We start from the raw sequence: 24318 nt of genomic DNA, 5'->3' as shown, positions 1-24318 counted from the left end.
AGGTTTTGGTTGGACTTGGTGGTCCTGAGAGTGTTTTCCAACTGAAATGATTCAATGATTTTATGAAATGCTGCTGCAGACCAACTTTCCCTCACACTGATGCAGGAAGCCCCACTTCTAAGACCCCCAATTCTAAGATCTCATGGCAGCTCCATCTTCCTCACAAGGGGAGCAGGAGGGACAGGGCTGAGCTCTTCTCTGTGGTGACCAGTGACAGAACCCAGGGAACTGCAGGAAGATGTGCCAGGGAAGGTTCAGGTTGGACATGAGGAAAAGGTTCTTCACCCAGAGGTGCTGGATACTGAACAGGCTCCCCAGGGAGGTGTCACAGCCCCAACCTGACAGTGTTCAAGAAGAGACTGGACAACATCCTCAGATACACAGTGTGAACTGTGGGGTTGTCCTGTGCAGGGACAGGAGTTGGACTCGGTGATCCTTGTGTGTCCCTTCCAACTCAGGACATTCTATTGTAGGAAACAATTATTTTGCAAATATAATAGGCCCAGGCAGCATCTATCAGCAAAGCACATTTTAATAATGATTTTGCAAGAGCGGGTGTTCTGCCTAAAGGTAGGCACACACAATAGGGCAAAAAGCCCTTGCTTATATCCCTCCAAAATCCCGGCCGCAATTTCCCTACCCTGTTCTCTGTTGGTTGGTACTTCAGGGTTTACAGATTACCCCAACACATACAGTACCCTTCCCCTTACCAATCTATTTAAGATGTTAATTCCTTGTTCTTTGGTGACACTTCCCCCTAAATTAACTTGTAAATGCAGGTATCAGTATGCATACAGGTATCAGTATATATTCCAGGAAGAGACCGTGTTACATTAAGGATTTACAGTCCAATGTCCCTCGGTCCTTCCCCCTGAATTAACTTGTAAGTACAGGTAATCAGTATATATTCTGGGAAAAGACTGTGTTTTATATCAAGGATTCAGTCTGATGTCTCTCGGTCTTTCCCCCTAAATTAACTCGTAAATACAGGTATCAGTATGTATGCAAGTATCTGTATATATTCCGGGAAGAGACTGTTTTATATTAAGGATTCATAGCCCGATGTCGCTCGGTCCTCCCCCCGTGCTGGGGCCAGGAGCCAGGTCCTCAGTTATGTAAAAACAACAATTCTCCGTTAAACGTTCCTCACACTACGATTCTATAATTCTGCGATTCTGTGATTCCGGCGTTTCCCAGGGAGACCCCGCGCTCCCGCCCTGCCGCCGGCCGAGCGGGTCGATCGCGCCGCTCGATGCGCTCGGTGCTGGTGCGGCGCGGCCTGGCGCGGGCGGCGGGGAGGCGCGGCGCCAAGATGGCGGCGGCGGCGGGCTGTGCGTGAGGCGCCCCCGGCCCTCCCGGCCCAGGGCGGGCGGCGGGCTCGGGCGGCACCGCGGCCTGAGCCGGCATGTGCGAGACCTACTCGCGGTGGCTGCTGCGGGTGTCGGTGGCGCAGATTTGCCAGGCGCTGGGTTGGGACTCGGTGCAGGTCTCGGCCTGCGACCTCCTCACCGACGTGCTGCAGCGGTACCTGCAGGGGCTGGGCCGGGGCTGCCACCGCTACTGCGAGCTCTGTGAGTGCGGGCCGGGGCTGCGGCGGGAGAGGGCGGAGGGCACTGCGGTTGCTGTCTGGACACGGTCCTGGACCCGGCTGTGGTGGCCCTGCTGGAGTGGGGGGTCTGGACCAAGTGACCTCCATGAGTCCCTGCCAGCCTGGGCCGTTCGGGAGGCTGTGGGATGGGAGGCTGCAGGGCAGCGATGGGGGGGATGCTTTGCAGGTCATGGAGATGTGGGCTGTGGGACAGTAGGAGGGCATGGACTGGTGGGTTATGGAGCAATGTAGGGGGACATGGGGAGGCTGGGTTTGGGTCAGCGCTAGGGTCTGGGGGTCAGCAGGTGTGAGATGGGGGAGAACAGGCCGTGGGGCAGTGTTGTGGTGCCGTGGGGAGCTGGCAGTTCTGCAGGGCAGGGGCTTTGCGGCGAGGAGGTGAGGACATAGAATCATAGAATTCATGGAATCGCTTCAGGTGGAAGAGACCCTCAGGATCATCAAGTCCAACCGTACCCTAACTCTAGCAATAAACCATGTCCCTAAGAACCTCATCTAAGCGCCTTTGAACCCCTCCAGGGATGGTGACTCCACCACTGCCCTGGGCAGCCTGTTCCAATGCCTGACAACCGTTTCCAAGAAGAGTTTTTTCATGATGTCCAATCTAAACCTCCACTGGCAGAACTTGAGGCCATTTTCTCTCATCCTATCACTTGTTACTTGGGAGAAGAGACCAGCCCCCTCCATGCTACAGCCTCCTTTCAGGTGGCTGTAGACAGCGAGAAGGTCTCCCCTCAGCCTCCTGTTCTCCAGGCTGATCAGCCCCAGTTCCCTCAACCGCTTCTCATAAGACTTGTGCTCCAGAGAGAGCAAGGGGGAGGTCAGGCTGTGGGGCAGTGATGGGAGCTGTGGGGTACTCCAGCTGGGGAAGATGAAGGGGAGCTGGGTTGTGGAGCAGCATAGGAGGCTGGGAGGATAAGGAGGGAAGGTATGGGGCAGTACTAATGTGCAGGGGCCCTGGAGTGTGCAAGAGGTCAGCTGTGGGGCAGTGGGTCTGACGTGGTGGTACAGGTGAGGAGTTGGGGCTGTGGACTTGGGAGAAACTGAGCTCTGAGGCAATGGGTCTGAAGTATGGGGAGATGAGGCTGCTGCCTCCTTTTCTCTGGCCACAGCATGCAGGGTGTTGAGGTGAGTGTCTACAGGAGGACGAGATGGGACTGTTGGCCCTGCTGCTGGGGCTGTTGTGTTCTTCTGTATCTGGGAGGGACAAGTGGCAGCCAGGCCTCTTTCTGGGTGGCATATGTGCATGAGAGGGTGTGAAGCTGCTGTTGCTGTGTTGTCCTGGCTCATCTCTGGGTTAGTGGGTGTGCCTTGGTGGGAATGCTGAGGAGGCTGTGGGAGTCCGTTGCAGGTGAGGATGTGTGTGTAGGGTCTGGGATGTGGGAACAAGGGGAAGTGCTGAAGCAGTGAGGTGCAAGATTTGGGCTGGGTGTATGGAGCAGGGAAGGTGAGAAGTGTGTAAGGTGAAGAGAGAGATGTGCAGTGCCTGGGGTCCAAGAGGTGGGCCTGCAAGGAGTGGAGTCACCTGCATGCGGACAGAGAGATGTGGCTGTAAACACTGTTGCTGGGGCTGGAGTGTTCTGGCTTGGGTATATATGTGTAAGGGGGCAGCAGTTTGTGGGGCTGGAGGTGCATGTGTGCAAGGGGAGGTGTGGAGCCATCATGCTTGGGGGGGATGCGCATGTGCCCTGCTGTGTGGGGTCAGGGATTATGGAATCACAGAATGTCCTGCATTGGAAGGGACCCGCAAGGATCATCCAGTCCAACTCCTGTCCCTGCACAGAACAACCCCACAGTTCACACCGTGTGTCTGAGGGTGTTGTCCAGTCTCTTCTTGAACACTGTCAGGCTTGGGGCCGTGACACCTCCCTGGGGAGCCTGTTCCAGTGTCCAGCACCCTCTGGGTGAAGAACCTTTTCCTAATGTCCAACTTGAAACTCCCCTGGCACATCTTCCCGCCGTTCGCTCAGGTTCTGTTGTCCATCATCAGGAGCATTTACATTTATACAGTTCTAAAATTACATTCAGCCTTTTGAAGGCAACTGCAAGGTTAATATGGCCCCCAGTGAAAATGGGTTTGACACCCCTGCACTAGACTGTTTTTTGAGGGCAGAGATGGAGCTGTAGTTCACAGGATGTGGGAGGTTAACGGGGCTGCATGTGGGATATGTAGAGTATGAGTATGGGAGGGATGTGGCTGGGAATAATTTTAGTGCATGTGGTGTGAGTGTCCTTGTGGATGCAGTGGAAGAAATTTGGCTGTATGATTTGGGGAATGGAGTTAGCCAGTGCTGCGGCCAAAGTGGCACATGCAGAAGGAGCTGGGAGTGATGGTGGGGGTCAGGATGCCCTGGGCCTTGCTGGGTTTGGGGTGGGACTGTGCTGGGCTGGAAACATGGAAAGGGTGAGTTTACACCAAGTGGGAGAAGAGAAAGAAGAGATATATGGGAGTCAGTGTGACGGCTGCTGGCTGGATCACATAGGAGTATGGAGTGTGTTTGTGTGGACAGGATGGCAAAGGTGCAACAACTATCACTGCTGGGTCTGGGAGTGTGACAGAGGATGAAGTTGTGTGTCCCTTGGGGTTGTCTCCATCCCTGCGGAGGAGGTACTGAGTGGGTGGACAACCTGCTGGTACCTGCTGAATGTGGGGTGTTGGAGGATGGGATGTCCCATTGCTTGGTGAGTCAGTAATGCTGACTGGGGGAAAAGAGGGGGTGGTAGGGGTCTGTTGGCTGTGTGAGTGTCAGGAAGGGGGTGCAGTGTCCTGGTGGGTCAGGGAGGGAGTGGGAAGGTGGTGGCATGCAGGGAGAGGGAGGCTGTCAGGGTGCTGTGGGGTCTCAACACAGGGAGTGTTGCAAGGGATGTGGAGCCAGGCTCAGGCTGTTGGTGTGGTTGGAGGGTCACGAGTCTGTGTGTGCAGAGGCCTTTGCTGCCTTATGTGTGTGTCATGGATGGGGAGGACAACAGCGATGTGTGTGCAGAGATGCTGCTGCTGGGTCTGTAAGTATAGGGAGGGAGACAAAAGGAGGGGACGCAGAGTGGAGAGGCTAGGGGGAACGTGGGTGCCCTGAAGGAGTGTGTGTAGGCTGTGTGTGCATGGAGAAACAGGGCTGCTTGTGCCTCTTGCGCTGAACGGGACATTTCCCCCTTCCTTTGGGGAGCTGTGGGGTTGTGAGTTGCTGCTGCTGCACCTGTCTGTGTGTACTGGTGGAGGGGGAAGCCCTGGAGAGCCCCTGGGGCAGAGGTTGGAGGTGCTGCGGTTGGGTCTGGCAATGGGGAAGGTGTTTAGAGGAAACAGAGGTTGGAGTTGGAATGGGTAATGTGATTGCTTGCCTGAAGTGCTGGCTGAGGAGAAGGTGACTCACTGGTGGTGGATTTGGGGCTACCGTACCCACCACCAGTTCAGAGAATGTGCTGGGGACTGCAGGAGGTTATGGGAGAGGTAACAGGGATGGCAGCCCTGAAATACATAAAGGAAAAGTGTGCCAGTACTTCTCTCCAAGTTGTGTGAGCTCCGCTAATGAGGGTGGCACAGCCACAGGTGAGACGAATGTCAGAGACATGTTGCTGTCAATTGGTGGTGGATGCAGCCTCAAGATCAGAGGAACTGTGAAGGCTGGAGGTGTCACCTTCCTCTGCAAGAGTGAGTTTGGAGAGGGTGTGGAGCAAAGACCCAGGAGCTGGCAGGTGCAGCGTGATCGGCTTGGTTGGGAGATGAGCAGCTGTGGCCTGAAGGTTCTGCTGCTTGTGGTCATGTCCCTTCTCTGGAGCAGAAGTTCTCGGTGCTGCAGTGATTCCTGATGAAGTGATGAGCTGAGCGTATCTGATATGTGGCCCTGCCTCTGCTTCATCATTTCAGGAGTAATTGAGATTGAGTCTGGCACTGCCAGTGTAACTGAGCTTAGGAGAAACTTGGTGACATTGCTGCAAACTCTTTCAGTTCTAGGTTGAATAGGTATCCTTGTACAAGCTTTCTCCAAATTCGAGCACTAGTTAGATGTGAAGCTTTGCATAATTAGTTTGGAAATGGGACTGTTTAATATTAACCTGTATCTCCCAGCAGCATGAATGCAACTGCTGCGTCTCGCAAGTCTGTATCTTAATCCAAACAGAAGTTATCTGTAAAGTGATTGAAGGGGATAACATAGAATTTGGGAGCACTGAGGCATGGGGTGAAAAGGGAGCTTGGTCAGAGCTGTGCTTTGATGCAGTTGGTACAAATATTGGGGAAGATGCTTTTGTTGCTGGATCACTGCTTATGCAAGAGATGAGTTGCTGGGCAGCACTGGCCCCCAAGCTCAGCTGCCCCTGCCACAGGTACTGCAGGGTTTCTAAGAATGGGAGGAAAAGACACAGAGATGGTAAAAATACAACTTTTTCCTTTTGGTGCTTGAGGAATTGGAAGTGGGTAGAGCCGAGGTATCCCTCTGTTGCTTTGGGTGTGCTTAGTTAAAGTGCTGAAAGGATTTATTTTTCCCCTCTGTGAATAGTAAAGGAAGCATCAGAGTTGTTTTCTTCTTTTTCTTTCTTGTTGTGGTAGAGAAGGGCAGTATGCTGGTTTTATGCCACTGATACGGTATGTTTTGTGCTACCTCTCTTAAAATGATTCCTGTATGTCTTTCCTTAAAAGGTTTGTAAAAAAGACATCTTAATGCTCAGCTGACATCTCCCTGCTTTTTCAGAATTGTTGCCTTTTGCTCCTAAAATAAGTTACTGTACAAACCCAGCTCTGGATGAATGAGTTGAATTTTGCCATGGTTTTGCATAAGTAGAATTAATTAAATTCCGATTGTAGCATCTTTATTGTCAGTGTGTTATCTCGGAGTCAAACCAGTGGGGTTTGAGTTAGCAGGGTTGTCAGCTGGAGGAACATAATCTTTGTATTCGAAACCGAATGGATTTACTCTGACGTAATTGAGACAGTGTGATATTGCTCTGAAAAGCATGTCATTGCCATTCGTGTATTTTCTCAGTTGCAAAAGAAAATGATGGTTTTCCCAGCTGTGTTAGATCTTTGTTCCAGCTGTTACATCCCATTAGGAGAGCTACATTCAGGATTTTCATTACTTTTCTGCTGTTGTTTCTTTGCATTTGCAGTAGCTGCAGTTGATGGAAGCTTCTGTGTCTGCAAAGAGGAGGCAAAAGGATTTGCAAAGCGGGCTTGAGATGTGGTTGATGCCGTGAAATTCTTCTGAATACTGTGTTGGGGGTGGAGGAGAGAGTGAGCTTAGGAAAAAATAAGGCTTTTCCTGTTAAAGGACACCACATTATGCTGTTTGAATTTGTGGAGAGCTTGTAAGACGAAGCCTATTCAATATGCTGTACACTTCACACATTTTTATCCTAAAATTAAATAAAATAGTTGAAAGCCAGTGTTGGAGTATGTAATTAAGGTATTGAACTACAAAACAAACTGAGATTGTGTGGTTTCTTAGAGCAGAGTACTGCGTTTTTGTTGGTTGTTTGTTTCAAGCAAAGGTGAAAAGGGAAAAGTTCTCTGTTACATGCCAGTTGTGTTCACATTTCACGTGGTTTGATAGAGGCAACAGCACAGCTGGTGCTTTGGGTTAACTGCTCTGGATTTGCTTGTATATATATTATATATATATGTTTGATGTTGGGAAACTGTCCAGTGAAGACAGACTGGTATCTGCTTAATTTATTGTGAATTTAATGCAGCTTGGCAGTGGGATGGTTGGGTACAAACATGCAAAATACACCATGTTTCACCTCTTAACTCTGTACATCCAGTTAGAGTTCAGTTTCCAGCATGTTTTTGTGGGTGGTATTATTGATTGAAGGGACTTGTGGTTTGTACCCCTCATTTTTTTTTCTTTTACATTGATTTAAAAACACAACCTGGTAGAAGCTACTTAACTTTAATCACTGAGATCGCCCAGGCATATTTCAGCATTAGTGTTAAGCAGTGCAACATAATGGAACTAATTTTACTGCAGCTTTTATCAACAGGATAAATTTAGGTTATCCCTTGCTAAAACTAGAAGTGTAATAAGCTAGATAATTGAATTTGAGGAGTGTTGAATCTAGAAGTGGGTTTTTCAGTGTCCTTTCCTTGTATTTTCAGTGGTGAGCATGTGCTTGGATATGCTGTGATTTTTGTTTATTTTTTCCTGCTTACAGTGAGGAAATAAGCTTTAAAAGTTGCTCTTTAGTTTTATATTGTGCGACTATTTTTTTGAAGATTATTTTTATGTAAACATAGCATCATAGAATATCTCAAGTTGGAAGGGACCTGTAAGAATCATTGAGTCCAACTCCTTGCTCCTCGCAGGACTGCCTAAAAGTAATTATATATATGTGTATAAATATAAATAATATTGGAATATTGTGTCCAGTTCTGGGCCCTTCAGTTCAAGAAGGACAGGGAACTGCTGGAGAGGGTCCAGCGTAGGGCAACCAAGATGATTAAGGGAGTGGAGCACCTCCCTTATGAAGAAAGGCTGAGGGAGCTGGGGCTCTTTAGTTTGGAGAAGAGGAGACTAAGGGGGGACCTCATTAATGTTTATAAATATATAAAGGGTGAGTGCCATGAGGATGGAGCCAGGCTCTTCTCGGTGGCCAACAATGATAGGACAAGGGGTAATGGGATCAAGCTGGAACACAAGAGGTTCCGCTTAAATTTGAGAAAAAACTTCTTCTCAGTAAGGGTAACAGAGCCTGGAACAGGCTGCCCAGGGGGGTTGTGGAGTCTCCTTCTCTGGAGACATTCAAACCTGCCTGGACATGTTCCTGTGCGACCTCACCTAGGCATTCCTGCTCCAGCAGGGGGATTGGACTAGATGATCTTTTGAGGTCCCTTCCAATCCCAAACATACTGTGATACATACATACTGTAATTTTAACTAATATATTAAAATTGATATTAATAATGCAACTGCATTTGTATTAAAAAAGCAGTTCCTGATCTGGTGAGCACAACATTGTATCTGGAAGGAAAAATGACACATTTCTCAAAACGTTTTGCCATGATAGAGCTTGCTCAAAACCTGCCCCAATGTCGCTGCATGATTTCCTGTAAAGGAAAACTTAACTTCATTATAGCAAATCTCTTTGGAGAATGTGAATGACAGACCGATATTTTCACTGGGAATTAGCACAGTGGAGAGAATTGAGCTGGCATCAACCACATTTTTATCTCCTTCTAATTAAATGTAAAATTTACCATGTACATTTTTTCTACATTTTTTCATTTTTCTTTTTTTTTGTTGTTTTTTTTTTTTTTCACTCTTATCATTATATAATAATAAACTCTATCAAAGTGTTACATTTTGATGATCAGTTTAGATGAGCTGATTCCCTGTACTGATGCTGAATAACTGTTGTAACAAGTATCTATCCCGGGCCTGTAACATTTGTTATAAGAAGTGTATCTCTTTATATCCTGATAACCCTAAATGTTGATGTTCTTAAGCTTATTGACTTCTTGCTGGCTACCCATAAAGAAAAACAACTTGAGGTTTTGCTTGACATTTGTGATGTTATCGAGAAAAGGAACAGACTCTGAGCAAAAATAGCAAGTAGATGCTTTTGCCTGCCTGGTAACTACATTAATAGGACCCTTTTTCTCCACGTCAGTGCATATATACTATTATTAAATAATCTACTGTGTATGCTTCTGACTATTCTTATGGATGCTGGATGGAAGTGATGTGTTGTCTGCTTGAAAGAGTTATCCTGGAGTAAGGACTCAGTGTAGATGCATGGGTATTTAATGCATGGCAGGGTTGTGTGATGTGCAGGAGCACAAGAAATCTGTGATAGAGCGTTTAATAAAAATACTGAGGGGCCATACCTAGTAATTGGCTGATTAAAATAAAATTTTTAAAATAATCTCTTTTATAGCAGACATGAGGGTGAATACTGAGCTATTTATAGTAAACTGTATGTGTTGCATGAGTAGTGACTCATTAATTTTTCTCAGTGTATTTATTACATGGTTGCAGTTGCTCCCTTTAAAAAACTCTACATGAAACTAAAAGCTTTTCTGTTCTGTGTTGACTCGCTTGTTGAATTTTCACTGATTCATACAAACTTTGGGCCAGGAAGGAGGAGCTGATGGGATTGAGTGTGACGAAAGTAAATCAGCTATTCCTGAGTCCGAATATAAGGAAAGTAAGACATTTTTTTCCCTAAGCCTTACCCCATGCCCAGTGTCTTTGGATGACATAAGCATGGGTCAGCTTGTTTCCTGGAGGAATTCTTGTGACTTTTGCAAATATAACGAGGCTTTAGTAGCTTCTAAAAATTCCGTTTCCCCACCGAACAGAGAACGAGTTTTTATTCCTTGAAGGGGAGTTAGTGCGCTGCCCTCCTGTTTGATTCGTTTTTCCTTGTAGGCACCTGGGTGTATCTGCAGGTGATGCTGAACAGCAGGTTAAGTGCTGGATAAATTTCCACCCAAATACTCAGCTCTGTGTGGATTCTGTTTGCCCATAATCTCCGTCCTGTACTTTTTTGGGGTTCCATTTCCACGTGCAGATTCCTCATCACCTGGTTTGTTCTTGTGCATAAGGAAGCTGAGAGTATCATAACTGCACGGCCGTTCCCACGGGTTTCTGGTGAGCTGTTTTGAGATTGAATGATCCTAATTTAGCTTTTCTCTTTGCCACAGCTGTATCAGTTTCGAAGCACAGGGAAATAGTGCAGCTTAAAAACTCATGAGAAAGATATTTTCTTAGCTCACTGTTCACAGGGTAAGGAGGAGAGTTGTAACTTGCTGGATGAACTGTTCCCACCTCCTTCCTTCAATTCCCAGTCCTGGACAACAGATATTATTTGATGTGTCATGGTACAGGGAACAGCAAGAGGCTGGAAACAAAAAGCTCCAAAACTGGTTGTGATCTGACTTGCTGTGTGACATTGGATTAATTATTTCACTGAGATGCTTCAGCATCTGAATTTTGAAACTGAGGAGAGCACAAATATCTGAAGAATATTGAGACAAGTTCAGTAAGCACAAATTAAACCTTTTTTTTTTTTTTTTCATCATTTACTTACAGGAAAAAAACGTAAAACTTAATGAAAGACCAGGAGAGAGTGTGTTATGTGTTTGTCAGCATTCTCTTTCACATATCTGGCTTTTTAAGTGAATTTTTGTTAAGCCAGAGAGAGAAGAGGAATGCTAAACTGTTCTAATATAAGTGTAAGGGCAAAAGCCGTTATTTGATGAATCACCTGAAATTTGATTTAATGTATTTTTGTTTCATGTATATTTCCAATTCAGAAATGTTTTGGTTTAAAAACAGATATAAATACCAACCTGAAACTTTTTTCATAGAATCACTTAGGTTGGAAGAGACCCTCAGGATCATCCAGTCCAACCATAACCTCACTCTAGCACTAAACCATGTCCCTAAGAACCTCATCTAAATGCCTTTTAAACATCTCCAGGGATGGTGACTCCACCACTGCCCTGGGCAGCCTGTTCAATGCCTGACAACCCTTTCTGTGAAGAATTTTTTCCTGATATCCAATCTGAACCTCCCCTGGTGCAATATCTGATCTAAACTTCCCCTTGTACACTGTTACTACAGAGGACACTCTGTCTTGGAAAGAAGAGGTTAACTGATCAGTCCTTTTGTCCCTGTGGCAGTTGCAGGTTTAAAAATATTTTGATGTTTTAATCAACATTATGACTTAGCGTTGTCTCTTTGGAGGCAAATGTCCAAGACATGGGACAGTTGTGTCTTCAGGGTTTTTTTGTTCCTCTTTTGAACTTGCTTTCTAACACACATAATTGTTTTTCTATATAGTTGCTTAAGTATTTCAGTGCTTCAGTTACACTTCATAGCCGGTTCTCTGTCATGTGTTATTAATAAGCGCTTGTAGGAAGAAGTACTTTTTAGCATTTATCGTTTACTAACCATGTCAGTACACTCTTTTGGATGTGAGAAAAGAACACGTGCAGATCTAGGAAAAGACCTTTTCACAGTGATAAACTGGACTAAACTTTCACCCTGAGTACAGGCTGCCCAGGGCAGTGGTGGAGTCACCATCCCTGGAGGGGTTCAAAAGATGTGAAGATGTGGTGCTTAGAGATGTGGTTTAGAGGTGCACTTTGCAGTGTTGGGTTAACAGTTGAACTTGGTGATCTTAAAGGTCCTTTCCAACCAAAATGATTCCATGATGGTGCTGTTGTCAAGAGGCGCACACTGATCAAGGTGCTCGAGACACCTTCACGGAGCCCCAGCAATGAGGTAGATGTTGTGGTGCATCTTACACTCCTGTGCCCCAGTTGTCCAGGTGGGAAACAAACTTATTGCAGTATTTTTCCTGCGTGTGCGCTTGGTTTTCTTCCAAGGGAAACAGGGCACAAGCGCCGTGTGTGTCCGTGACTGTCGGTACACTGCCGGGTCTGGGCAATACCCACCTGGACACGAGTGCTGTGAGGTCACCGTGAATCCCCCGACTGGCGAAAAGCACAGGCAGCGATTTCAGGAGTGTCCGTGGAATAAACACGCTCTACTTTTGGGCTTGTTGAAAAGCTTTCCCCAAGTTTTGCTTTATAACTGGCTGTCCAGCTTGTACCTGTAAGTCTTGACACCTTGGAAAATGGTTCAGTAAGTTCAAAGTTATCTTCGTAGTCTGAAGAGCAACTAAAAGCGACAGCGTAACATTTCTTAGCTGCGTCAATTATCTAAATTTAATTTTTTAAGGATAAAACACTCTTCAGTCTGCCTAATATCTACAGGGATCTCATAACTACTGCAGAGTGATGATATCCGCCTTTAACTATGTTTATATAAGTCCCCATATTTCTCTGTCCCTGGAGTCTGCAGGGGAAACTAGTATTGCACTTGTACTGGATATTATACAAACACAAAATCCGTTCTTGTCGTACAGAGCCCACGTTCTAAATACAGACGGACAAAAGAGGCGATAACTTGGTCTGATCTCCCTTTTAGCTGCGGAGAGAATTAAAACACAAGCGACTTGCCCAGAGTCACACAAGAGGCCAGTGTTACGGAGCTGAGAATCAAAACCATAATCTGAGTATTACCCTTATCTTCACCGCAAGACTAAGAAGAGAAATTCTAGAACAAAATTCTTATTTTCCAAATGTACCTGCAGGCATAAGTTGGCTGGGGGTTTGAATTCATCCAGTGATGTGAGAACCAGCCTGCTCGACTGCTTCAGGTTCAAGATAAACCAAGAAGAGATTAGGTTAAAGGACAAACAAAAGAACATCCCCACCCCCAGTTCTCCGAAGCTGGGGCTTCACAATAGCGATTGTGTTCCTTCAATAAGCACGGGCTGGTTTTCCATAATTGCTTTTTAAAGTAAATCACAGCTTGTCATCATGTAGGGATGTAATATCTTCATAAGCCAACTATACGGAATTTCAATAATTCAGTATAATTTCATTGAATTAGAACAAAAAGTCATGTTTGGGGCTTAAGGCATCTTCTTTTTGTGTTATTGTTATTAGGAAAAGTTAGGCTGAGACTTAAAGTGGTGCCTTGGCTACCATAGCCAGGTGTGAAGTTCTCCCTCTGGAGGCTTTTGGAGGGATTTCCCTCCATCAGGTCAGGGAAACTGAGGCACTTGGAGGACTTCTGAACTACATAGTTTAAATCTTTGAACCAAATTACATGTGTGGAACAAACTGCTGCCTCTCTTGAACTGTTTTCTTGGAGGTCATATTGCATAAAGATCTTGAGTGCTTGGCCACTAGGGATTCTCTTTGCTTTTCATAAAGAAAAGAAGATTTTTGCCGGAGAGTCAAATAGCACCCCGGGAAATCAGCCCATGAAATTTGATATAAAATATTCTCACCTCATCAGACCACTACTTAATATTCCTGTGTTTCATCTGGGAGGTATATCTAACCGGTAGGTAAAGTGACTCATAGTTTATGAAGGCTGTAGATTTCATCTGGTGGAAAGATACTATGTGAAATATTTTTGTTATCAAGAGATACATGAGATATCTTTTTTTCCTACCTGTAAACTATAGTCAGTTACAAAAATAAAGCTGTTCCTTTTCTAGGCTGAAAAATAGTATTTGGTCTATATAGTGGTAAAGGGGCACTTTCTATATATTAAGTGCATGTTTTGTTTATTTGAATATATATTATGAAATTGAAAACTGCTTTATTGTGATGTTGCGCGATGTTAATTGCTGCCAGATAAAGCTGCTTGTTGCTGCTCCCTTGGTTTTGCTTCTTGAGGTGCCGATTTTTAATGGTATGAGTTGAAATGAAGCGTTCTGGATCGGAACAGAACAGTTTTAAATGACAATGTGTTCTTAGCCTGAGACATATAGCCTGATGAACAGCAAACCTGGCAGAACTGTGGGACAGTAATCTCCGTTAGTGGCAGACTGTAATCTCCAAGCATAGATCTGCTGATCAATTTTTATTTAACCGGATTTTTGCAAAAATGTCGTTCTTTTGTTGTTTTTTTCCTTTTTGTTACAGATGGCCGCACAGATCCGGTTTTGGATGATGTAGGTGATGCCTTCAAGCTTATGGGGGTTAACCTGCACGAGCTAGAAGATTATATACACAATATCGAACCCGTCACTTTCGCACATCAAATCCCATCGTTTCCCGTCAGCAAGAACAATGTCCTGCAGTTTCCCCAGCCGGGAAGTAAAGATGCGGAAGAAAGGAAGGAATACATCCCCGATTACATGCCACCTATCGTCTCCTCTCAAGAAGGTGCGAAATTAATCCTTTGCTTTACGTTTTGGTCCCTGTGCGTTCGCCTATTTGTTTGCATCCTCGAACGGTTTGAGTTGTGCTGCCCCATCGTAGTCGCTCGGAAAGGACCCACTGGCTGTTACGCAAGTGTGGTTTTACAACAGGTAGCAGTGCTGTGGGGAGGTTATTTTCCACTCTTTTGCTTTCTTCCAAGATTAACTGGTGTCAAAATACAGTGTGTTAATACACGTTTCCGTAATGCATTTAAATGGTGAGTTTTCAGATGACAATAGAAGCAAATACTCTGTTACCTTTCATGTGTTAGCGTCACACTTGTGTATACTGCAAGAGCTTACAGAATTTGGTGAAGGTAGAAGAAGGAAGGCTGGTGACTGGTACAGCATTCCCAGTGCCTGATGGCTGTTTTTCTTCCTTTGAACAAATTTAGCAAAAAAAACCATAAACAAAACCCAAACCAACAAACAAAAACCAACAACAAAACAGAAAAACACCAATGAAAAACAAACAAAAGGAAAAAAGAGAAAAACTCCCAAACAACCAACCAAACAAAAGGGAGGGGAAGAAAAACCCCACACCACCAAAAATCTCTTTCAACTAAAATCAAGTCAGATTTAAAATAAGGAAGTAAGAGTCCTTTAGAGGCACAGTGCTGGCTTTTAATTCTCTTTGCTGATGTCGATTAGGGTTTTATCACTGTTCCAACTGCTCCCCTTCCCTTTTTTGTGCAGCTGTCCCACAGGGGCCGGGGGTCACTGTCACAGGGAAACAACTGTACAAACACTACGGGCTGCAGCCCGAGAATTTTAACAGTGACAGTGGAAAAAGCAAAATTGGTTGATTCTATTTTTCAGCTACGTGAGACTTGATTGCTAGTAAGATACACCTTTAAGAAACACAACCTAGTCTAATTTCCCTTTGAGTATTGAACACCATGCAACTATATTTTGTGAGGAAATAAACGTATTGTGGACCGGGTACAAAAACCCCAGACAGAACTTCATTTTCTGAAAGAGTGTAACGAACTGGTGCACTTCTTACTTCATTTCTAATTTTATAGGGAAAGAATGGAGATCATACTCTATTATGCATATTGTTCTTTTTTAAGAACTAAAGTCTCAAAGTCTGAACATTGAAATATGTGTAAAATTTCTACTCGGTGTAAGGATGAACGTAAACGACATCACCTTATTGGGTGAACAAAACCCATTGCTGTGCTGGTACAAATGTCACGTGGGACAGTTTTTCAGTGATTTATTAAGGTGTAGTAAGTGTAGGTTCAGTCTTTCAGACATTGTGTTCAGCTAGAGAGATGCAGTTACTATGTGCTCCAGTTAGATTAAGTGGAATTATAGTCAGGAACAGGAATCTGAAGCATAAAGGGCTATTGGATACCGTGGGTTTAGTGTGTTCAGAACAAATATGCTATTTCCAGCAATAATGTGAGGACTTTCTCATGCTGATGAGTATTTCTGAAGCTCTATAAGACCCAACTATTCTGTTTGCTTCCCTTGCATAGGATACATGGTTATTTTACAGATCAATAGCATTTTAATGTCTTAATATAATCCTGGAAGCGAAACTTCTGGGTTTCAGTGAAACTGCAGGAATATTTTGCCGGATTGATAAGACGGTACTAAAATCTTCCCCTTGTGAAGTTTGTTAAAAGGGTTGTTTTTAAAAACTAACAATGAACTCTCTTCAACCAGACAGAAACAAACAGAATGTAAATATCATACATGTAGACAAGATTAGAAAGAGAAAAGTATAGAAGAAGAAGTTAAAAGGGATTTTAGTTACCTTGTTCTGGCTACTTTCTTGAAACACTTTAGCCTTGATTTTTTAGGAGGTAAACAAACAGCATTCTGTCAGAGAAATCCAGTATTTTTGAAGCGTAACAAGCTACCTGGCAGTTCTGTGGCTTTGTTTGTTTGTGGGGTTTGTTTTACTTGGAAAATCATACCTTAAAAATATGCAAGAAAGATCAAATTCAACAAGGCTCTGTAGACAAATATCTGGAAAATGGGAGTGAGAGATGAGAGTATTACAGGCTCAGTCTAGCGATACCTGACATAGACACGGAAAACTGAAATGGGGACAGTTGTGGGCTTTTTTGTATGTAACTTTTTATACTCTTTCTCTTGCAAGTTAGATCCAGGAGTTAGATTTGAGCAGGCCTTATAAATAATGTATGAATCCTTTTAACACCCGAAGCAAGAAGATATTATTTCCAAAGTTGGATGAGAACCAGGAAAACTTCTACTGCCTAAGGCTATTGTATCAGGGGACCCAGAGACACAACTTCAAAAAATGAATACAATATTTATTTTCTAATGGAAATTTAAAGAAAGCATAAAATACAACTGCCGAATGCTGGTTTGTTATAGTTTATCTAAAATAGTTATAGTTGAGCACGTTTTAATTTGGAATTAAGTGTTTTCTGAAAATGCTATTAGTATTTTTTTGCTGTATTTCTGGGTTTTTTTTTGCAAGTGGTGGGGTAGATCAAGAAACTCTATTGCTTATGTTAGTTGTGTTTTATTCCCAAGTAAAATTTGGAAGAAAACCTTTTACTTTTACAGATTAAATGAATGCATGGTAAAAATACTGAAGAATTGCAGAAGCTGTTTGAATAGTTTACAGATCTTTATAGAGTAGAAGAAAAAAACCCATAGAGCTGCCGAGATTGTGCAGTTCATAACATTGGAGTTGCTTTGAGTAGGCAATAAAGATAATTAGTAAAGAAGGCAGGCATCACGCACATTACGATGTATAATGTAAATCTTACAGTCACTTAAAGGAACTGTCAGGAGGACTCGTTATGTCCCATTTTATATTGAAGCTTAGAGCTCAGTTCATGTTACGGGTATTTATTTACTGATATGATTCAGAAATTACTAGTGTTGATATATTATAGCAATAATGTAGCTGCGGCGGTCTAAGGGTATGAACAGAACAAGGTTTATTGGAAGAGGCAACATCTTTTAATTTTATCAGATGATCTAATTAGAAGGATTATCTGTGGTGACAAACTGCCTTCACAGGTAATTTTAACTAGGTGCTACAGTAAGAAAAAAGCTGCTATTATTGTTAATTTTTAATAAAAAGAACAGCATTCAGTATGCACCGTGACCAGTAGGTGTTGCTAACCTCCTTCTTAAAACTCCTCTCATTCTGCTCGTGTAACTACTTCTTTCCACTTACTCTAGAACGGGTGGTGTTGTGTTCACATCATACAATCTACCCAGCACCTTGTGCCATGTCTTAGTTATCGTCGCCAATTGATAAGAGCAAACAGTCCTGTCCGACCTGAGAGGACCCGTTTCCTTCATGTGTGCTCGATAGCAAAAAATGCTGAAACAGCTCTTGAAATGATTTCTGAAGTTGTGGGGGACAGGGAGGAAGACAAATAGGTTTTTGAGATCTGTAATTTGTGTCGTTTGCAAGTTCCGTTCAGTGGTACAAGTTTTGTTCCAAGAAAGCAGCACTAACCAAACGATCTGGTGCAGATTCCAAATACTTGCGCTGCGAGGATCTGCATATAAAATTATGTATTTTATAAAACAATCTGACTTAGTATTTCCATGGCAAATGTTGGCTTTTTAGCAGTATTTTTACAAAGGACAGTGAAGGGATAATTTTATGCCAATATATCATGATGTTCGCCGTCTGCCTATTTTTAATTAGCCTCCTTTTTGTTTTTTGAGTTATTTTAGCACTGTTGTCACTAAAATGTCATGGTAAAGTTGCAAGACAGATTAAAAAAGGAGAAAAAAAATAAATTAGTTGCAAAACATGATGGTCATGCTTTATTTCTTGCGCTTTAATGTAAAAGAACATGCATTTTGCAGTAATACATCAACTTCATAGAATCTGTTGATTGCATTTGAAGCAAAACAGTACTGTGCTGAAAGTAGGCCAGTTGAGAAAGCCCAGATACTTTTCCACAGCTAATGATAATCACTGGTACATTTTGTGGTAATGTTGAGAACCCTCAGTCCTGATGCTTTAAGAACGTGTATCATCCTCCATAATTAAAGTGAAGTGCGAGTCCTGCATGTGCTGTAGTAACCTTAGTTTTAAGCTTCCCTGAATGAAGTCACAGGTTGTCCATCCCTGTTTTTCAGACCAGAAGACTGAAGAAAACACGTTGCTTTTTTGCAAGTGATACTGTTCGTAGTCTGTTATATTTGCATTAGGCCCTCATTCCTCTCTCACACTGTAGCTGTGCTGGGGTACGTCAGAAGGGAAAATACATGGGAGCCTGTTCGCGGTAGCTGAGATTTTTCTTATGGGGAGAGGGGCAGCTTTTAGGGAGACAATCCTCCTCCCCAGTTCTTGCTTCATTTTCTTTTGTTTTCTGCTTCATACCAATTCACTCCCACTTTGTAGAGGTTCGGCTCCTTTCCCTTAAATATGACCTGGAAACAAATACCATTTTTACCAGGCACTGAGTTTTGTGGACTTTCATTCCTAATGATGTGTATTCAAGCATGGGCATCGTGTTTCTGATCATTGTGTCAGGACCAGTTCTTGGCACAGTGTACTAACTGGGATTTATTTGTAGCCTTTTCGCTTGGAGCATTTTATTTCCCTGGCAGATCAAAGCATAAAATTGCTGATGATCTTACAGTCCTGCCTTTTCCCCTCTTTGCTGCTGATGTGATGTTAGGACCTGTTACCCATCCAAACTTGATGCTCGCAGCCACTTGGAAGCATGGAAACCCAGCTGTGAAGTTATACATCATCTCAGAACATCTCTAGTTTTATCAGACAACGTTAGTTACTAAAAATTACATTTGAATTGATGAGAAGGGGGTGTGTGTGAAGCAAGGTGCTAATCAAAATAACATAGGATCGTAGAATCATTTAGGTTGGAAGAGACCTTCAAGATCATAGAGTCCAACCATAACGTGAATTTTTGCATCTGATATCTAGGGTCTGTTGGTGCTGGAACTTTCATTTTATAAAGCATTAAGCATCATGATGGTATAAAGCATTAGTGTCTAGCTCCAGTGGCTAGATAGATCCGATTTTAAAACTGTCACCGGCCCCTCAGTCTAGCAGTGCTGTCTTTGGCCATCGTCCAGAACTGAATGTAGCAAGTCTTGGACCTCAGAGCAGCATCATTTCAGTCTCTGGTTTCCTCAAGGGTTAAACAAAGCCAACGCTTCTTTCTAAATTAGTGCATGATGTGCTTTATGAAAGATACTGGAATCTCCGCTTTGCCATTCTGATAACACAGCCCTTGCTGTTGTTGTTTGTAAGCCTTTCTAGGTCTAGTTTAATCCCACAGGCCAACCCTTCTTCATTCTAACAGCCGCACCGATGATTTAAAAGCAGCAAGGATCTTCTCAACAGAGCTTTTCCAATATACCTGGTTAGGAAACCACCACCCATCAACAAACAGGTACCAGTTTGAAAAGTTAAAACAGGCTGGGAGCGTTCGCTCCTGGCTGCTGTGTGCTGAGTATTTGCTGTCTGTACAATACGCAGTGTCAGCCACTGATGGCTTTTGTGCGAACGAGTCTTCACGGACACATCAGCCTCGCAAGGAAGAAGCAACAGGAGGAACAGACAAAATGAGAAAGGCAGCCAAGCTTGAGATGCAGGCAGAAGAAAAGCATTGGGGAAGAGCCAATAGGAGAGGCAGGTTTCAAAGAAAAAGGAAAATATGAGACAGGAACAAAAATAAAGTGTACGGAAAATGTGCCTTAACTCTTTTATAGAAGGCGTGCTGATAAAGCTGTAATTGGGAAGACAACTGTATCTTTACCTTTTCTTTAGAAGTTGTATCATAATCGAAAGCATAATTTCCAGTGAAATACTGCAAAAAAGGATTTAATGAAGAAGGCTTTTTTTTTTCAAAGCTTAAAATGTGAAACTAAATAGACTTTTGCTGAAGAGCTTCATTTAATTTGCAGCACTTGTTAAAAAAATAAAATCAATGTAATAAGTGCCATAGTCAAACTTTATCTGTGGCACAAACCAAATCACATAGCTGGGCATCATAGACTTTGCAGACAGAGACATACGCTATTTTATATTCTATAGGAAGCTAGTACCTAACTTTTCCTAATCATTCATGTATTTGGGAAAAAAAACCTCTCTTGCTATTTTTGTAAGAAGCTGGAAGAGGAGAATGGAGGAAATGGATTAAAAGTGTTTGCATTGGTTTGGGGAGAGAGCTTGTGATGGGGTTTATGTTTGTTGTTTGTTGTATCCTTCAAAACAAATAAACCAGCTGGAACCAAGCTGTACCTGAATAAGCAAATGAGAAGATACATTTTATAAAGATGCCAGCTCCATTTTCTTAAAAGTAATAACAAGGAACTAGTAATAGTAACTATAAAAATTCAGCATTGTGAAAATGTATTTCTTTAGCTCCTCCTGCTATCTGGTTTTATTCACTGCATATAGCAAATGAAATGATGTTTCTTCAATGGGTTATCATCTTTTTATAGTCTTCCCACAAAGACTTTTATGTTTTTCAGACCTGTTTAGATAACTTACAAGTTGTTAGTGATTCTTAAGGATTGAAAATAACTGCACAATGCAGAAGTTGAGTCATAAAAGCCAGTAAATTATTTACATTGAATTGGAATGAAAGTCATGGATTCTTTTACTGCATTGTGATGTGCAAATTGCAATTTTGGCTACAATAAAACCAGAGGAGAAAATGGGGCTTTACGATAAAAGGATTCTATTGTCTTGTATATTTTGAACAGAAATGCTGCCATGACTATAATTTCCCACTGATCCTTTCTCAGCAAAACTTTTGTCACTTGTCTTGACTCGTCACGTCAGATCAGTTTTTCCCTTTTCTGACAATGTGTGACTTTGTTTAGCACCCGCATTGCTTCCTGCGCTGTGTACTGCTGCTGCACCTCAGGGTTTCATTTCATCTGCATCATCAGACACCTTTGTGCCTTTGAAAGCATACGTTTCAAATTAGGTTATTGTCTGATAGCTCTGTGTTACTGTTCTTAGGCTTTTCAGACTTACTGCACCGAGTATTTTGGGTGACTCTAGGGGAGGAGGTGGGAAATGGAAAGTCTAGCCACCTTAAATCAGGATAAGAGAGAAGCCAACTGGCCTATTTTGAGGGGTGACCTTGTAACTTTGTTGTTTTTCAGTGCTCTTGCTCTTTGACTTTGGCCACCAAGGATGCTTTAACCCAAAGAAGAGTTTAGTCAGTGGTTACTAACAACTCTTGGCCTTTAAAAAATGAATAAAAGTATTTTAGATACTGGGAGCAAACCACAAATTCAGTTGTTACCCCCTCGCACAGGAATTTGTGCCAGACTTTCTGAAAAATGGCTCATAACCCCAGCAAGCCTTGATTTTGTGCTATAGTTGAGAGAATCGTTTGAGAAGCACTTAAAAGTAGAACATAGTGGTTGAGACCTGTGTATATCTGATTTTGAGACACGTGGCCCTAAGTTTCCCCATCAATACCAGTGTGCTCCTGCTGCTGATTAACAACTATTAATTGTGGCATTTACATGGACATGGCGAAGGGTCCACACCTGGAGCTCAGGAGTTGATACTCCAGGTGTTTATTCCAAATAATGTGCCGTCCAGAGAAGAGTTACTTGCAGAGTAACTTTTTTCAGTTAAACACTTTTGAAGTGTCTGAAACACTCCTTTCCACCTGTGAAAAGTATTGGAGTTATTCAGGAACAGACACCGCTCGGTGTTTACACGCACGTTTTCGAGTGTAGCTGAGCCCAACCTTGATCTTAGCGCAAACCGTTGTCTAGACAAAGATCACTCATGGATTACAGGACCCGTATCTCTCTTGCATTAATCAGGTGAATGACTCATTACAAGCTTCTGCAGACAAATATGTGGTAGAGTCCAGGTTAAGACCAAGGAACTCTGCCTGCTAATTTTTAAAATTATGACTAAGAAAGCTCATTTGAATTATTTGTCTTTTGCCACACACAGATAAGCGCTATAACTTTATTGTGCAGCTCTTAAATTCAGTGCCTTCTTCCAGTCTTCGCCTTTGGGTACACGGTCCTGTTTGCTCCAGGGAATATTAGTGAGTGGGTAAGTCCTTAGGAAGGGATAACTCGTTTCTGTGTCCAAGCAGCTCCACTGTCCTCTGCAAGAGCCTGAGAATGTCAAGTTGGATGAATAACAGGGAGAGTTCAACCTGGTATTTGGAGAATTGACCCTGGTTCATGTAGCAAGACACTTGGATAATTAAAGCTCCTCTGTAACCGAGTGGGTTTTTAAAAATTTTTCATTCTTGTAATTGCGCTCCTTAGAAACATTAATGACTTTCTGATGACTTGACAAGTTTGGGGTTTTTTTTTTAATATATTTCTTTAGTTTGGATTTTGTTTCTTTGTACAGCTGTGTATTGCGTGCCTAGGTAAAATGTAATTCTGTTTGTGTGTTGTTTATAAATGGATATTGTTTGGATCGGTTAAGCAAAAGCTACCGTAGCATACCTGTGTTTTTAAGAAGCAATGTCAAACGTGAGCGGGGCTGGATCTGGCTTGTATTTAGCCCAAGGCTGGAAAACATAGGGTCTTCAGGTGGTAACACAGTAAGTCACACATTTTTCTGACTTGGTTTGAGATTAGTGTTTCAGTCGTGGTTCTAAGTGATGACGCCACGCTGCCAGAGGTGGTATTTTGGATGGAGACATAAATTGCAGCTCAACTTTGTGTGTGTGTGCACGTTTAAAGCAGTCTGATAATGACTCAAACGGCCTTTATTCTGGCCACTTCACAACCTGCTTTCTGCTTAATTTATTTTCTTTAGTGAACTTGTTTGCCCTTTGTATTCACGATGTTGGTGTCTGCCGCTTTCCCGTTCCAAAGAGCTGCGTTAAGGGAAGACTCTGCGTTTCATGTGTACTCTTACAGTTGGGATGGAGCATATTTTTCTTCAAACGTTATGAACTCTTTTCCCTGAGGGGAGGAGGATGGTACTGATTCTGTGCATCTGAGAGGTATAGCTTAACAGATTGGCCAAATAATCCATCTTGAATTGGAGAGCAAATAATTTTCATACCCCTTATCTTGCATAGATTTTTGTGGATATTCATCTCAGCAAATGAACTTTGCATTTCTAAATGTTCAGAGCAGCGTGTTCGTTCAGGTACAGCATACTTGAATCTTAATATTCTCCAAGTTTCTCCATGTTTCTCCAGGTTTCTGTGCATGTGGGACTTGCGTTCCAGGCGTATTCAAAGAATACGTTTTGCGCTTGTGTGCGGACAACACTGATTGTGTCTGACAGTCACAACTGGGAATAGCACGGAGGAAATAATAGTTCTTGACCAATCGCTAAAACACAGGAAGTCCCGGTGCCATAGGAAGGGAAAGAAACTCACTTTTCATTTCCTTTAGAGTCTAGTGTGTTCAGATTAACTTGAAAGGGAGCTGAAATGAGGATTAAGTCTTCAATCGTGTCTCTACCTACGTGTGGAGCCCGTCTCAGCAGGCCAGGAAAGTTCTCATCGCCCAGCTGCTGGGTATCCTATTGCAAATTAAATATGGAACAAGGATGCGTTTGGGTTTGCATGAGAAACTTTTAACACATTCATTAAAGAGGCTTTCCTGCTGCTCTGCATATTTTAAATCACAATATCACTGAAGGTGATAGCTCATCTGTAATCTCTCAGAGATAACTAGTTTGTTTTGCTGTTTTAAAGAGGATTGATGGATTTTTTTCACCACTCTTATATGCAAGATTTAATTTTCCGTAATACAGGCTTTACATGTTCAGATCAGCAAAATTTATTGTCATTCAATTACCTTTGGGGGGGGTATGTGTGTGTATAAAATATTCTACAAACAAATATTTGCAATGTGATCAAAACATGTACATATATTCATTTATTATTTTTTTTAAGATAAAAGCTATGGTTTGAATCACCTATCCTTGTCCACAGAAGTTGAGTTGGGATGTTATTTAATAAGTTTTAACTTTACAAGTGAAAATCTATTTAAATTTTGGTGAGATTTAGCCATCTGTTCATCTTCCTTTAGCATCATCCCTTAACTTT

At 42.9% G+C, this 24318-nt stretch overlaps 1 protein-coding gene across 1 annotated transcript in view; it reads left to right on the top strand.

Annotated features, from left to right (window-relative positions):
• Positions 1-1279: 1279 nt before the first annotated feature.
• TAF3 (TATA-box binding protein associated factor 3) overlaps positions 1280-24318 on the top strand; it is a 129465-nt gene continuing 106426 nt past the window's right edge. The window contains exons 1-2 of the mRNA XM_065049287.1: positions 1280-1571; positions 14049-14291. Coding sequence (XP_064905359.1) covers positions 1406-1571; positions 14049-14291 — 409 coding nt within the window. The 5' untranslated portion in view covers positions 1280-1405. The remainder of the gene's footprint in view (positions 1572-14048; positions 14292-24318) is intronic.

This window comes from Columba livia, chromosome 1 (assembly GCF_036013475.1).
Source record: "Columba livia isolate bColLiv1 breed racing homer chromosome 1, bColLiv1.pat.W.v2, whole genome shotgun sequence".
Lineage (NCBI taxonomy): Eukaryota > Metazoa > Chordata > Aves > Columbiformes > Columbidae > Columba > Columba livia.
This window is presented reverse-complemented; position numbering and strand designations above follow the sequence as displayed.